Below are 16,611 nucleotides of genomic sequence, written 5' to 3'. Positions count from 1 at the left end.
ACAAAATGATGCCCTCCCCTCAGTCCCCATGCTGTCACTACTGCCTACGGCCATATTCTATCAGGCAGTTCCTTTATAGTCAGTCAGTTTGTTAGGGTTTCTCTTCCACCCCCACTACCTTTCTGCTATCAGTTTTGCTATTTGTGCTGAAGTAGTTAAATACAGAGACAACTTCAGCTAAGCATCCTAAAAACCTATTCTGCTACCAAAAATTACTCAATTACTCCTCCTAAAAACCTGCTTTGTAGGAAAAGTCCTACTTTTATAGTATTTCCACATTGAACAAAGCTCCTGTATCCCAAACCTTGTGCACAAAAAATTGTAAAGACCGCTGCTTGAAGAAGAGGGATCCTTCAAGAAGCAACTCAAGCACTAATAATCTTGTATAAGGGTTTCAAATACAGACATGTGAATTACAGGAGTGTACCTTAGCCAGCATGGCCAGATGCTGGTTCTGAACTATGGCAGTGCGGTACGTAGCTAATCCTCCTTCCTCCAGAGTGGGAAACAGGTAGTACAAGTGGACACTGGCAAAACAAAATCAAATCAGATACTGGCAGCACTTGGTTAAAGATCATCCACATGTGCCTTTACAGAAAACCGCTTTCCCATCAGTTCCTAGCTAGCAACACCACTTGAAAGTAAAGAAAATCAAATATTAAAACATTTCTCAATAATATTGACTGAGTAGCATAGAGAGTAGGGAAGGAAGAGTTCTGATTCTTTACCAGACAGCATATAATTTCCAAACCCCTGAAATGACAGGCAACATCCTCATCTGAAGGTGTCTAGCAGCAGTGGGCCCAGTAAGGTTGATAGATAAAGGATGTTGAGGAGCAAAACAGATGGGTACAATGCAGGTTGAAGACAATGGCACAAGTACACTACAGTGCTTTACTGATGATACTTAGGATATACTTTTTAACAATTTCTTACAGTACTTTAGCAAATAACTGCTCTTAAATGCCAGCAAAACAGGTTGCTTAAAAACAACAGCAATGAACAGATGCTAATGGGACTAAAGAACAGAAATAAACAGCCAATATTTACCATATGTGTAAAGTCATTAACATCATAAACAGAAAAATGAGTGAAAAAAATCACAGGCTTCCAATCGCCTTTAACAACATTTATCATCATAAAAAGATACTTCATAAAGCAAAAACAAAACAGAAATTCAGTGATCCAAACAAGACCTGACTAAAGAATAACTGATTCTGACTCTCGCTATATAGCTATCTAACCCACGTCAGAAAAGTTAGAGAGTTTTCAGCATCCCACAACTGAATGACATCATAATAATTAGTGTTCCCCTACCAATGCTTTATTAATCCACAACAAAGGGAAGAATCTGCAAATGGGTACAATACTTAAGAACAAAAATTACTGTGGCACTCAGAGGCAATCTTATCAAGGATCATAACTCACAAAAGCAGAATCCTGACGTAGTGTTGAGGAATAAAGCTTCAAATATAAATAGGTGCTTACATGCTTTATTGAATAGAAATGTGGCACAGTTTTTTCTTAATTGAGACAAAAGTTAGCTCAAAGTCAAGTGATGGCTGATGAAGAACGACAATGAAAAATGTAAGACAATTTATTCAGTAAGTCTTCTATCTTATCAGCCTGTACTTTTCTGTGAGAGAAAAGGCCATGGGTTTTAAGGGCAGCAGAGACCTTTATAAAGTAGAAGCTTTTAATACTGAGTAGCTAATGGCTAGTGGAGTCTAATAGTGAATGGAGATATAAGCAATTTGGTTATTTTTATCACAAAGTTGCTGTAAAGCTTTTCTTTATGCAAACAAGACTATTCCCTCATTAACAGTGGTAAAACAAAGCAGTCAAAATTGATAATAATCTTTATTTTGTGCAAATTGGTTGCACTAAAAAAAACAGTGAAGGCAATTTTTATATTATCTCTGTATTATTCACTAATTTCTGAGTACTTGGAATGGACCCAAACTGAAGCAATTTTGATGAACCATGATTTCTTGCTATTACTTCTAAGTAATTTAGATTTGTCCTCAACATATTCCTAATAGCTAGGAATTAAGAACTGCAGCACATTCAGTATTACAAGTAAATGTTCTTCACTGGCAGCTAGAGAAAAAGAACCCATGGAAATAAAACGGCACACTAAAACAAAAATCTCTTCTGCAAGAAATTGTAAGAAGTTCAACTTGTCTGTAGCTGAAATTCTCATTTATAATAACTCAAATTTTAAAGCAAACCCCATGAAACAGAAACTCTAGCTTTTCATTGGCAGCACAGGAAGCATTTTTAAGAGGAGTTTGTAGATGTGCAGCGAGAACATCAGGGGACTGCCAATGTGGACAGTAGCGAAGCACGTACTACAAAGCTGAATAATCCAAACGCTATGAGAATAACATACAAAAATGAGGGCTATTGAAGAATTCTCCATTTACCTTGTTAAGAACTCCACCACAGCATCTCCCAGAAATTCTAAACGCTCATTGTGGTTAATCCTGAAAAAAGTATTTTTTAGGTATTTTTATTATCAGTTATTTATCATATGCTGGTTATTTACACAGTATAACTTGGACAAATTTGAGTTCCTTGCTGGTCAGACATGAATAACCATTCTTGCAGCCTTCTACCACACTTTCTGCAGAACAATCTTTTCCAAAGCAGAAAACCCATATGAATCTTGAAACTGATGAGTGATACTTCACTCTCTTCGAAATTTTCCTACATTCTATTCTGAGATACTGTTAGAGCTCAACAAACATAGAGAGGAAACAGTATTGTTGATTGGCATTGTGCAGTACCCTACTGAGATTAAGCCGCTTTGTCCAGCAAAGGACATCAGGCAATTGAGACAAATGACCACCTTCAGTTTTCTATGTGCAACTAGGGAAGCAGATGTAATTAACATCAACACCTGCAGGGTGTGATGATTCTGCAACAGATCTGTGGGTATGGATGAGCTACAAGAGAGTAAGTACTTTCATTTATCATGGCACTTTAAAATACCATACAGACATGCACACTGTCCTGCTTTCTGCTATTTCCTTTGAGCTCGAAAGGAAAAACTACTGAACAAGAAGATGCATTCGTAGATGCTATAAAGCTAGTAGAATTTTATATTCCCTGTGTTATTCCTTTATGTCTGCCCATGTTTTTCCTTTGTTTTGCAAGAAGTTTCATTTACTTATAAAACAAAGGACAAAAAGGACACAACAACTGAAAAAGAATTCGACTTTGTCTCCAAATATATACAAATTTCTGCTCTACATCTTGAGGCATGCAAGCAGCATCATACTGACTACACACGTGACTGTAACAGAATCAAGGCCACAGCCATAGGATTTCTTTTTCTTTTTTTTTTAATATTTCTCAAATGTTTGACAGCTTTTACAATAATTTGCATTCCCTCAACAATTACATAGATTATGTGCCTTCTGAAATCGCAGGCCGTTTTTACGGGCTGAAAGAATTTAAGTACCTATGCTGTCAAAAACAAAGTGTGATGAATACAGCAACTCCATCACATCGCACCACAGCAGAAAACACATCTTTCCAAGGCAGGATTTTATATTTGTGTATTATTTCATGAGAATCAATGCAATTGAGCCTTATCTCACTTTGCTTTAGAAGAGGTAAAATAAGCTTGAGATTGACTCTCAAAGAAAAGGGCACAGTCCAGCTGAAACAGCATTTGGAGAAGACTACAACAATCATTTATTCAGAATTCAACCTCTCCCACTCCCCAGCTTCCTCCAAAACGATGACTATTTAAAGACCAAGTTATAACATTAGTTAACCAATATACCCTCTATCCTCTAGTATGTGAAATCTGAATGTGTGAACAACTGCTTCTTGCATTATCCCTGTTAGCTCTGTTTATTCAGTTTGGCTACATATGGTGTCTATGGCTATTTATTTGCACAGAATTCTTAGTGGTTGTTTAAACATTATTTAGTAATGCCAATGATTCAGCTTTTTGTCGTTATCTGTTTATGCATGTTTTTAAATTGGAACAGTACACCAGTGAAAACCCACATTGGATATCACACTCATGTTAACAAGGTGCCATGCCAGGAAACTACTGCTATGAGGAAAGGTGATGGAGAATTCAATTTACAGCAATGATAACAATAACAACAAATCTTATTTCTCATTCTGCAGAAAGCAAAAGATAGCATTTTAGTTTTCCTCACCTCAAGGATAAAGAGAAATTGTAGAACTAGCTGTTAAAACCTTCCTCAGGAGGTCTCTGCAGGTATCACCAAACATTCACTATATCATTGCTACACAAACTTCAGCATATCCCCAGAATGTTAATTCATAGACTTTTCATTTCAATTATTTTCCAAAGCTCTTATTAACAATAAGCTTGTAGATTTTATTAAACACCTCCTTTTGAAACACTTTCTCTCCTTGCAAACATAGAACATAACTAATACCCTCTACAAATCTAAAATCAATTATTATTGTTACCTGGAAGGAGCTGGATCATCCTGTCCCAAACGGGACATAATATTTATCAGGGTGTTTATCCCTAGAAATATAAACAACGTGCTATTAAACAAACCACCACTAATTCAACTTAAATAGACTTAGAAAGTAATTACTCAAAATGCTGCTTTGTAATACCTGTAACACAAGATCTTCCTGTTATTTACAGAGTTTACTTACAGTGAGTACCATCTTTACAGATGCACTCTGCCTAACTGACCACAGACCCACAAGATGCTTTCATATGTTTGTGTTCAGAGAGTCACATAGAAAGCCAGCAAGGAAGGACATGCCAAACATTATGTAAACAATAAACAATTAACTTCACTACATCTGAATGTATTTTTAAGGGATAAAGAGTACTCTGCAGCACAGATCATGTATTCTCACATTAGGAAAATACTTTTACTGAAATCACCTCCAGGATGCTTACCACATTGAGTAGCAAACTAAGAAAAGAATACTTGCCAAAAATTAAAGAAAAGACATCATTTATCACCCTTGCTTTTTCTCAGCCACTCGTTTGTTGGCTCATCTCCAAAATCCAAAAGGTTTCACTGGTTTCTGTGCAGAACCACTGAAATACTTCACTACAGGGATCTCAGAAGAGCAACGGCCAATGAAACAATAACAGAATTTTTTTTATTGATTAAGAATGAAGCGAGAGAAAGTAGTAGTGGTGTAATTCATACCTTTTTTTCTCATATGCATATGGTGAACTTTTCTGTCCCCATACTTTGGCTGTCGAATCCCACAGTTGGATAAGGAATTTCTGGCATGGTCTGGATTCATTCCAAAGTTTAAGTGATGGCTCGGATGAGTCATGGCAAGCTATAACGTAACACACACAAAAAAGTCTTAGGCATATTTTTGCAAATGCAAGAAGAAACATATTAGATTGGTACCCAATAATTGTTACTTTTTAGTCTGAAGAAAGGCTACGAAGTGAAGTCATAAATTACTAGCTTGGTTCCAGCAATTTAAATGTAGGATATATGATTTCAGATGTTAGAAAGAAGTAACATAATGTAGGATATATGATTTCAGATGTTAGAAAGAAGTAACATTTACTCTCAATCATCACTTTACCTAATTAACTTTCAGTAAGGTTGGCTTTTTTTTTTTTTTAAGAAATAAATTAGTTTTGAAGAGGAAAGCATGAATTGTCAATTTGCCCTAACTTTTTTGCTTACCAGCTTTGCTGACTTGCTTTAAACACAACTGTGGTTGATTATTTAAAAATACATTACAAAACTGCAGGAGTTGGAAAGGATCTCCAGAGAACAGCGAGTCCAACACCCCTGCTAAAGACCTACAGCAGGTTGCATAGGTAGGCGTCCAGATGGATCATTCTAAAATTCATTCAAAATTCAGGCTTAGCACTTAGCAAAGGTAGGTGTACGCCTATATGCATACTAGATGCCTCTAATTTATTTAAAAGATCTGTTGGGATAACTAAAGCTTTGAATGATCTGCAGTGCAAATGATCGACTATTTTCAAGCTATGTCAAAGCAGCTCATTTCTGTGACTTTATATAGAAGATGGGATTACAGACAAAACAATGTTAGGAAGACAAAACAGCAAGTAATTTATTTTTTGCACATCTTACCTGCAGCAGGCACCTATCTCGAAAAGTGTAGCCTATCAACTTGTCCAAATGCATCAGACACTGATGGTAGCGAATATGGTGGGTGAGGACAGGAAGCATCATTGCGTGCTAAAACAAACCGTAAAAAGAAGCTTTCAACTTCACTGTACAGAAGACACTGTTGAGTAAGCTATGAACAGAAACACATTCCATTTGTCACATCACCCATTGATTTTAGCTTAAGAGACAAAACGAGAGAATTGGAGTTTCTCAATCCCAATCATCACAGATTTGCCCATCTACATAATCACAGTGAGGACACACACTTATATCAATATAAATAGAATAATAGATATATAATAGTCTTCTACCGAAGCATTTTGAATGAGTTTAAAAAATGTCTGGTCACCAGAAAGGTCCATTTTCAATAAGGTGCAACTGAATATGATGCTAGATGCTTCTTCACTTTGAGGAAGAATTAAGGGCTTTTTGAAATGTCACAGTCTGGCAATGTTGGGGATAAAAGTATAGGAGCAGTTGCTGTATTATCATCTAGGACACAGATAATCTTTTCTGTTGGAGGAAAATTTAAATGAAAATTAAGCTATGTTGCATCAACCAAAGTCTCCCTCTTACAATGTTTTAAAACAGTATTTGTACTTAGTACTACTGTTTGTGAATGAATTTGGATTTAAATAAGTAGTACCAGTTTATCAGTACAGCAGTATGGCAAGCATAATAACTACAGATATCAAAAGTCTTATATGGGAGCGAGAAGTGAGAGCGCTATAGGAACTTTATGAATGTGACCACTTTTGTGGCACTGATGTCAAATTTCAGTTCATTTATGTTAGTGGCATTACGTGAATATACTCAAAATAACAATGTGTTTTAAGGCAATATAAATACAAGGGCCATCCATATTAATTTCAGAAAAATAAGAATGTATCTGATTACAGATAATACACATATTGTGTGGAGAGCTGGAAAAAAAGCAAAAATACAAAGAAGGTGATGTGTAATTTATAGAATAAGTGACACTTAAGATTGCTGCATGCCATTACAGAAAGGACAGCAGAAAAAAATCTTGTAAAGTTGCAGTATTGAGAAGAATAACCACTGACAAAGGTTTCCACTTAAGTAAAAAGATCAGTTCAGTTCTTCAGAAATGAATACATAGCTAAAAGGTAGCAACGTGAAGTAATTGGTTAACAGTAAGAAAGCAGCTCTCTGGATCTCTGAATGGCAGAAAAAAAAAGCAAAACCACTGCAACCAAAATGAATACGTTAATCTGAAATTGATTCCCTGATACTCATTTAGAGCCTCTTAGGGTGACGTACAAGCTGGGGGAATACTCTTCTCATCTCCACATAAACTCTTCAGAAGTGCTTCCTACGTTTTCCTTCATGGAAGGAATTAGTTACAATAAAAAGGTTGCTTCCCTGCCCATATGTTCCACTGCACAGGCTGCCAGACAATAGAGTCCCTCAAGCAAGATTTGATTTTCTTTACACTTAGCAACCAGTACATGTGGCCCAAAGTTGGAGAACTGGAATATGAAGTTTTCAATTATATCAGCTGTGGTGAAATGAACGAGGAATAGATATCCCTGAGAGGCACACAGGAGGTCTTTGATTTGACTCTTGCAGTTATATTGACAAAGTGCTGCTTTCACAGCACTAAATACTTGATTGATTCAATTAATGTGTGTCATGTTAGATTATAGCTATTTGATGTTTCTGATGTTTTATTTATCTCCATAAGAAAATAAAATGGAGGCTTTTAAAGTTGCATTAGTCTAAAAGAATGGCTAGCGATTACAAAAAAAATTCCCCTGAAACAGTATGGGTGCAGAAGTTACCCCATAGCCTTTATACTTGAATATGGTTATAAACATAGTCGTAATTGTTATGTGTACGATTCTAGCTGTGCTGCATATTTTTTCCTGCTGCAGCTGCCATGGCAAGCAGCAGACTCTCCCAGATGCCCCAGCTAGTCAGCAGTGACATCCTTCCCAAGGCTGCCAGGAGGCAAAGCTGCCAGTCTCTGGGCAGGTGCTTCTGACCTGAAGTTACCAAGAAGTCCGGCAAGCCGACATAGTCTGAAATATAGCGTTTCTCTCCTCATCCTGAACACTTAACTCAGCCTGTTGAGGGCACGTCAGCAGCAACACAAGCAGTGAAGTATCTTTTTGGTGGGACCCAGTCCACACCAATGGTCCCATCTCAGCACTGGTCAAGAACTGCACACTTCACCTACTGGTGAATTTCAAATAAGCCTGGAAGAAGATTGCCACTGCACATTTTCAAACCATTATGCTCGACTTTCTTCCTCTCTCCCTCTGAGTAGTTGAATTCTTCAAAATCACAAAGACCAGCGTTACAGCTACGTAGAACTTGGAGCAACTTTGAAACTTTTAAGTCATTCTAATAGCTTTAATCTTCTATCTACAATGCTTAAAAAAGGTAAGGGAAATGAGCGGTTTTTAACTCACTGCACATTCACTCTGCCCACAGAGTTGATTCACATTTATTTAGTTTTAGTCTTCTTTAATACAGGAAAAAGCATGCAGCAACAATAGCAGCCTTTCATTTTCTACAGTTATACGTTTTACCTACTCTTGACCTCTCCAAGAAATAAAACCAAAGGACTTTTCTAGTAGATTTAGGTATTCTGGTTGCAAATGTGCTCAAAAACACAAAATAGCTTTCATTCCCATCACCCTTTGCTGATTTGTCGTCCTTCAACAGCAAAATGAAGACGAGAACATCCAATGATACATTAAAAGATTAATTTTAAGATGATACGAACAAGAAACTATTTCAATTCTCTCCTAAATTAGAACTTCATACTCTTTCCTTAACCTATACAAATAGACACAGTTTACTATTAAAAAATAAAAAAAAAGGCTGTAACTTTCTGTGCTACTATTTATTCTTTGGCTTCAGAAGCAACAGTAGAATCAAAACAAATATTCCAGACGTGAAAAAAAAAAAAGCTATTTTAGTTATTAGTTTTTCTCTCTTATACAAATTCCTCCTCTAGCCTTAGAGGGGTTTCAATACATCAACATGATTTCTAATTATACCTTTACTAAATCAACCTTCAGTTAATATTGATTAAATTTTTAGCCTTTAATTCTTAATCAACACCTCCCAAACAGCAAAAAAATGACCTAATTATACCACTAGTACACTCATTTGGCTGTTACACTTATTTGAGTTTTGCTAGTACAATGTTAGACAAAAAAAAAAATGCACACATTATACTTAAACTTTGTAATCAGAAAGTTGGTAGCTGTCATCTGCTTTGAAACAGGATCCAGCAGAGATCTGTACCTTGAAAATGTCACACATATGGAACATTAACTTATCTGAAATATATCTTCCTACTGAGGGTTATCCTTTTATAATCCATGTTTGTTGTTTTTTTCTTTTACCTCTTTTCATGCTTCAGCGAGAAAAATAAATTAGAAATCCTTAAATAGAAAAATATCTTGAACTAAAAACATAACACCAACCCAACTGATGGATGCAGAAACTCTTGATGTTTGACACTAGAACCAAAACACGGCTGATATAAGTCAAGGCTGCAGCATTTCAGACCTCCAAACCTCAAACTGGCCACTCTTGCAACCCCCCTACACCACTTACCTCTTCATGTCAGTCAAGAGCAGCAAGTCTCTGCTAGAAAATTAAACCTATAAAATAGCTTTTTATGGAGAAAGAAAAGGAGGATAGAATAGTTCCCTATAGCAACAGACCACGCTGAGGCAAAGGTATTAACTTCCAGTGGTTGGCTCCAGCATAGAATCATAACAAACTCTTACACAAAGTAAGTGGCAGCTATCAAGAAAAACAATACATCAGACATCCCTACAATCCAGTCACCTGGCAGACATCAGAGCGTATCCCCGTCTTCCAGAATCCCTGGCTACTCAACTCGACAGTCACTTCACGTCTCATCGTGTTCTTCTGCCGGATTTTCTGCAGTGCTTCCTAGACAGGAAGAAAAGGGAGCTCTTGCAAAGAACTTTCTACAGCAAAGCAACATTAAAGAACACATACACATTCACAATATTTGAAATTCATTGTTGACAAACAGTTCCTAAAACTAGTTCAAACCTCGTAACCATCAGCCACAAACTGAAGGATGCACCTGAGAAGAGCACAGATAGAGGATTTTGTTAGAGTGAGAAAGATGACTACAGTTTTTCTTGTAGTTAACAAAACAAACCAGTTCCACTTGTACACTCAAATTGATGCATGCACAAGCAAGTTAAGATCTATATAATGAAAACAATCTCTTAATTCAAGTCTATGTCCGTATATATTTCTAGTTAGAAGCATTCAGTAGGAATAAGGTAATCAATTTATTGAGTAGAAGAAACATCTTGCTAAAGGATGCTAGCTACTACACAACAGTTCATGTTCACTATTGTCAGTTATCACCAGTTCGGGAAACTGATCAGCATTTGCTGATTCTGGAGCCTATTATAACAAAATCTACCAATACTATTACAGTGAAAGAATTAAAATTTTTAAAAATCTGTTTTGCCTTGGCCACAGTTTGTTCAGTGTTGTGCCAACAGTGGTTTTGTCTGTATAAACTATGAAATGGATGCCTGGGTTTTTTGACAGAACCATTTTCAAGAAGTATTTTCTGTAAAAATGGATGAAAGAAAAATAGCTGAAATAAATCACCTCCAGGTCAGGATCTCCTCATTGTAATATTACCAAGTCTCTGGAGTATGGAAGCCCTTTACACAGCGTGCAATTAAGTAAAGTCTTCTTTTCTCCTTACTATACAAAATTGCTCAAAGCTGCAATCCATCCTCCCTCTCCTCCTTTTCACTACAGAGCACCTGCTCAAAGCCGTCTATTCTCAGTTCCCAGTCTGAAGCCCGTGAGCATCTCTGGGCAGGAACAGGCTCTGCCTTCTACTCCACAGAGACTCAAGGAATGGCTCCAAGAAGCACATCTATCCAAAAGCCTTCATCAAAGATATTTCTAGACAGAATTGAGATGTCTAGAATAGGAGGCTAGTCAGTCCAGGTTCCTTTTATATTAAATGAAAGATGATAAACTGCTTCAAAAAATGCATTTCTCTCTCCACCAAATTCAAAGTGAGCCTTAGAGTCTCAATTTATGCTCCTACCATAAGCACTAGAAGTTAGGTATAAAGCCTCTGGGCACTACCTTACCACAAACATCTTGCAATCACATACAGTGATGAGGGCAGAGGGAAGACGAGTGCTTACAGCACTGCAGCCCCTTGAGCATTATCTAAAACTTGCCTTTCAAGCCGGTGCCATTGGGTGTTCTCCAACAGATGCTGCAGTGCTTGCTGTACTTTCAGGCTGACTGGCTCAGGAGCACTCCAGTGTTATTCATATTATGAGACTGTATTTAAAAGCATTGGTACAGCTTAGGTACAGCCCTACAGCTCCTACTACTGTTCTTATGTTTATCGACACCCAATTGGCAAAATGCGTTATCATCAGATGAAGCTCCTGCTTTAGCCCCACACATCTCTCTGACTGCAGACAACTACTTGAGAAATCAGTCATCCTAGAAAATAGTCTACAAACCAGACCAGAACACCACACAGTCAGTGATAAACACCAAAAGGAGCATTTTATCTTCTGAAGCTAAACTATCACCCCCCTACAACAAATCCACTACAATTTTATATACAAGTCATTCATTAACCCGTAACAAAAAGATGTCCGTAACACAATGATCTCCCTTTCAACTTGCTCTTCTCTGAGCGGGGAAAGCTGTAGCAAAGATAATTCCATCTTTTATTGGGTCAAGACAATTTCTCCTTAAAAATTTTGCCACTGCTGAGTTTTTAATCATGAGTGGCTCTTCTCCCCCACATTTACAGGGAAGGAAGCTAAAAACTTACTTAGTACCTATATAAAGGTACTAAGTATACCTATATAATAGGTATACCTATATATAAGTATACCTATATAAAGGTATAAAGTTAACTAAGTCTCTTCCTCATGCAACAGCATAGTATGCTTTGCAGTAATAATAAAAACAGGCATACTGTCAAATATACCAAACAGCTTCCACAACCACAGCATTACCAAACTAAAGATAATTAAAATAAACAAGCTTTTTAATACATAAAACCACAACAGCAGTTAATTCCATCATGTACCAAAGAAGTTCATTTCTCCCCCCTACATATTTTTTTATGTAAGTCATTCAATTAGGAGTGCCTGGTAGACAAACCATCAGATAAATGCAAAGCTTTAGTCCACAATCTTAAGTGGTGGATACCTTAGGACAGATTACTTTAGTCTCTATTTTGGTGACTATTATTCTAATTATAATTCCCTATTGGCTGAGCACATACACTTAAGAATTGTTTATTTCTCACTGCTTTGAGAAGAAAAATGAAAAAAAAAGTCAAAACTCGAAACACACCTCATCTGTCATTAAGTTCTACTGAAAATAAGAGCAATCAGATTATTCCAATTGTTGGGTTTTTTTGTTTTTTTTTTAATGTTCTATCACTTGAAGATCTTAAGGAATTCACTAAGACTGCCTATTAAATTAGTGCTTAAAACCATGCACAACTGTGGCAGTTTTTAATCTCAAAAGAGAAATGTTTAAAATTATGAGACACTTAAAAGAGCATTCTGAAATGAAAAGTCCTTCTCTATGCTAATTCCTGAAACCACTAAAGGCAAGGGCTATAAAGAAGTTATGGTTCCACAAGGATCATTTTCTGTAATTGGTTAAAACTTGCAGTAGTCTGGGAGTTGAAAAAAGGAAAAAAAAAAATCCATTCACTAGCAAGCAAGGATAAAAATAAAATCTGTATTAACAGCCTGAAAAGAAAACCTTTTGTGAAGGATTTCTATTGTTTCCATAAAAAGGGCAGTCATACAGCTTTACTCCATCCTGAATTACCGTGCTCAATTATCAGATACAGGAAGGCCCAGCATACCTCTCTCTGTGATAATTTCTGTTTATCAGCTTGTTTGACTTTGGGACTGTTAGCTAGCAGGTGACGCAGCTTCACATAACTCTTCCATAGTTTTTGGTATCTGAAGGACAAAAGCAGAAAACAAGTATTTTAGTCAGTACAATAGAAGTCCCTCATAGTTTGGCCTTCTGAACTAAAATACACAGACAGATATAAGCATCTTTTTGCTCCAGAAAAATCTCAAAGCATTTTCCAAGAAAGGTGGCAGTGCCTCTGCAGTTGCTACAGTGACATGAGCACAACAGCTGAGGCAGTGTGAGATGAACTGCAAAGCTCAAGGCAGAAGACAAAGTCTCAGATACCCACCCATCCTCACTGAAGGAGGACCTCCACCCACTGAAAAGACTTTCCTACAGTGTGACACCTCCATTCATGCAGGTGAAGGTTCCCTCTTCACTCCCTATCGCTCCCTGAAAAGCAGTTACCTTTTGCAAGAAGTGTCTGCCTTTACACTGGCTGAGACATTCCAATGAAACACACAACAAAAAGGTCTACCATACACGAGCTGCACATATGCATTTTGTGAAGGAGAAGTTTCATTCCCTGTGGAAACTGAAAGCCAAGTTTTCTATGGCTACCATATATATAAGTTTTCTAGTTTTATCCAACTACCTTGCCTGTTCATCGTTCAGGAGTGTTTAATTACGCATATATTTATGTAACAGCTCATCCATAGAAGCCCTCCAGTAACCCAACACTGATTTTCACAAACTAAGATGAGGATATTCCAGCCTCAAAATAAGAACTTGACATTTTGATGTACAACATACGTTTTACTACTAATATGGGCAGAACCAACTGTGTTATTGCAGTTACGTTTGAGAAATAATGAACAGATGACAATATGAAAAAGTAACAAAAATTCTGTATTAGGATGTCACAAAAAACATACTATGGGAAATTCCTTTCTGAGCATTACATACTTCACACATACACCAGAGTTAAGGCTGAGATTTATTATGGTTGCTACTTTGATTAAAGAAGCACTTCCAAATTCTCCATACAGCTCTAGTGAGGGGGGAAAAAAACAAAACCAACTTAAATTTCCATGGCCTTTTGTTTTAAGAAAGTTAGAATACACAATGTTAGAAAAGTAATTTATGTGGTATTCAAATATTCTCCATTAGGAAATTCAGCATCAAACAGAGGTGGTTCGCATATTCTCATCTAATTTTCTTATAGGTTAAAAAGATAAATGATTAAGAAATTAAAAGTTACACCCATAGTTAAAAAGAAGGTATGTTGTTGTTTAGATCAGCACTCACTCTTCTCATTCCTGTGACTTAGTGTAAGTTTAAGTTCACATATCATTTTTTCCTCATTATCAACATATCAAAGCTAATTAAAAGATGTCAACAGTGTGCATAATTTAGCAAAATCTATTATATCACTAAGTTAGAAACCTTTCAGACTAAGGTGGTATCATTTTTTTTCATATAAATGGGAAAACACTGAAGTAAACGTTGGCTGGTGATTTAAAACTATTCAGGATATTGTGTCATACATTCACATGGGAGTGACTGGGCCTCAAAAGTGCAAGTGAAATTCAACGTCATTAAGTAACGCTGGAGGAAAAATCAAGAGGAAAACTACAGTCTTAACTACACTTGCACAAGAGATAGGCTCTGTATTTTCTATCACCATTCAGAAAAAACTGAATTATTGGAAGAGTCCCCTGAAATCTCGACCCTACAAGTCATAAAAAGAAACAACAAAGAAGGAGATGACAAGGCGCAGAGAAACGAAATTGCCATGAAGAAAGCAAAAATGAAATGGATACATTATACATTACTAAATGTAACAGCTGAAGAGCATCTAATTAAGTCAAGTAGCTGCTCTGAAACAAAAGAAATCAGTCATTTTTAATATAATGCACAACAGCACAGTTATTGCCTAGAATCTTCTCCTTGTCAGTAGACTAAAAAAGTTCAGGCAGTGACTTTAAATTTACTGAAGGTAGGTTCACTCAAGGGCTGTTAAACAAAATGATCTAAATGTATCCTCTAGCTCAGAAGTCCATATACTGCACTACACTGCCTGAAGAAGAAGAGTTTTCCCCTTTTCCTGTTACAATATTCTCTTCCCCCCCAAAACATAAAAATAAAAATGACAACTGGCTACTCAAGGAAATGAAATAAAATAGAACTACAGCAACCTTGGTCTCACCTAGAAGAGTTATTCTCCGGATAAAAAATTTCCTATTGCACGTGCATCAGAAGTTCCTGAACTAAACCAGAAAAAGATGCATTTCATTCTCAAATTTACAAAAGCTACTGTCCAATGCCATCAGCATTATGCTTTACGTCATATTGATAAGCATATTTAAGTCACTAATGACACTGAGTTTCTGAGCAGAAGATAGAAGGAAAAGCATCTTACTGAGGATCTCCAGCGTAGCTGAGTTGAGCAGGTCGTATCCCAAAGTGGACAATAATGGGGAAAGTAATTACATCAGGATTGAATTGTTCACGGTCCAGTTGATCAATACGAACTGAGCTGGGTTTCTAGTAGAAAAACAAAACATACCTAATTCACAACAGCTCTATGGAAATTCCTTTGTTTCTAGACCACGTTGTCCAGGAACTATGAAGCAGAAATATTTAAGCTTCTTAATATACACATAAAAATAATCCTTTATATTATAATCGATATTTTGCAGTGGCAATGATTGAAATAAAGTTAATTGACTTAGCTCTGTAAGAGGAAAAAAGAGAAGTCTATTTTCATTTTAAAAGTTAAGAAATACACAGTTTGATTACTTCTGAGAACCCAATGCAGCTTTCTTTGGTTGAGCATCACTTTGGAGATAAAATCAGGACTAGAATTCTGGCATCCAAGCTCCCACATGCCTGAGCACTTCAGTAAGATTAGGTTACTTCCCTAATTTTAGTTCTCTTCCTGATTTCCCAATGTAAGCAAAGTCATTATTAGATCCATTCAATCATAAAGACTGAACAGCACAAGAAAAATTTAAAAGTGGACTCCTAGGTTGATACATATACCGAGGAATATAGTTTTGTATAATGAGAAGACTGCTCTCCTTCTTATGCTTCAAAACATATGTCTTTCTATAGTTAAAAAGGACAGTTTAAAGGTGAAATGAGAATCACCTCCTTTTAAAATGCAGAAAGAGTAATTACACGTCATTGCAGAAGACATACTGCTTACAGAGCTCTTGATAACTTATCTAACATTTAAAAAATTCTGTTCGAGTTGCAGTTTGTCTCTAAGTAAATATTTTTCCCCATTACCTTCCAATCTACTTCGTTATATGCCTGTTTACTCCCTACTTCACAATCAGCTGTTTGAGGCCAATATTTTCTGCTTGTCTAAGGTTTCAGAAAAAGGACATTACTTCTAGTTACCTGCATCTCAAAACTTCTAATTGAGCATTGTGAACTTCTCAAAAATGAGTTTTGGAATTACAGAAACAGCTCCCACCATTCTCTTCACAAAACAATATGAAGTGCGTCAAGAACAAAGCTTTCACCCTTCAAACCACCTTCGGAGAACTGTTCACAGGAATCATTTTCTGCA

The 16,611-nt window shown here is 36.6% G+C and overlaps 1 protein-coding gene across 7 annotated transcripts in view; it reads right to left on the bottom strand.

Annotated features, from left to right (window-relative positions):
• Positions 1–16,611, bottom strand: part of DROSHA (drosha ribonuclease III) — a 72,051-nt gene that overhangs the window by 24,210 nt on the left and 31,230 nt on the right. For all 7 annotated transcript variants that reach the window (XM_046924421.1, NM_001396361.1, NM_001396360.1 and 4 more), the window contains 8 exons: positions 15,454–15,578; positions 13,036–13,135; positions 9,960–10,067; positions 6,090–6,197; positions 5,172–5,310; positions 4,462–4,522; positions 2,427–2,486; positions 428–527 (listed from right to left, as the gene is read on the bottom strand). In XM_046924421.1, coding sequence (XP_046780377.1) covers positions 428–527; positions 2,427–2,486; positions 4,462–4,522; positions 5,172–5,310; positions 6,090–6,197; positions 9,960–10,067; positions 13,036–13,135; positions 15,454–15,578 — 801 coding nt within the window. The remainder of the gene's footprint in view (positions 1–427; positions 528–2,426; positions 2,487–4,461; positions 4,523–5,171; positions 5,311–6,089; positions 6,198–9,959; positions 10,068–13,035; positions 13,136–15,453; positions 15,579–16,611) is intronic.

This window comes from Gallus gallus, chromosome 2, assembly GCF_016699485.2.
Source record: "Gallus gallus isolate bGalGal1 chromosome 2, bGalGal1.mat.broiler.GRCg7b, whole genome shotgun sequence".
NCBI lineage: Eukaryota > Metazoa > Chordata > Aves > Galliformes > Phasianidae > Gallus > Gallus gallus.
This window is presented reverse-complemented; position numbering and strand designations above follow the sequence as displayed.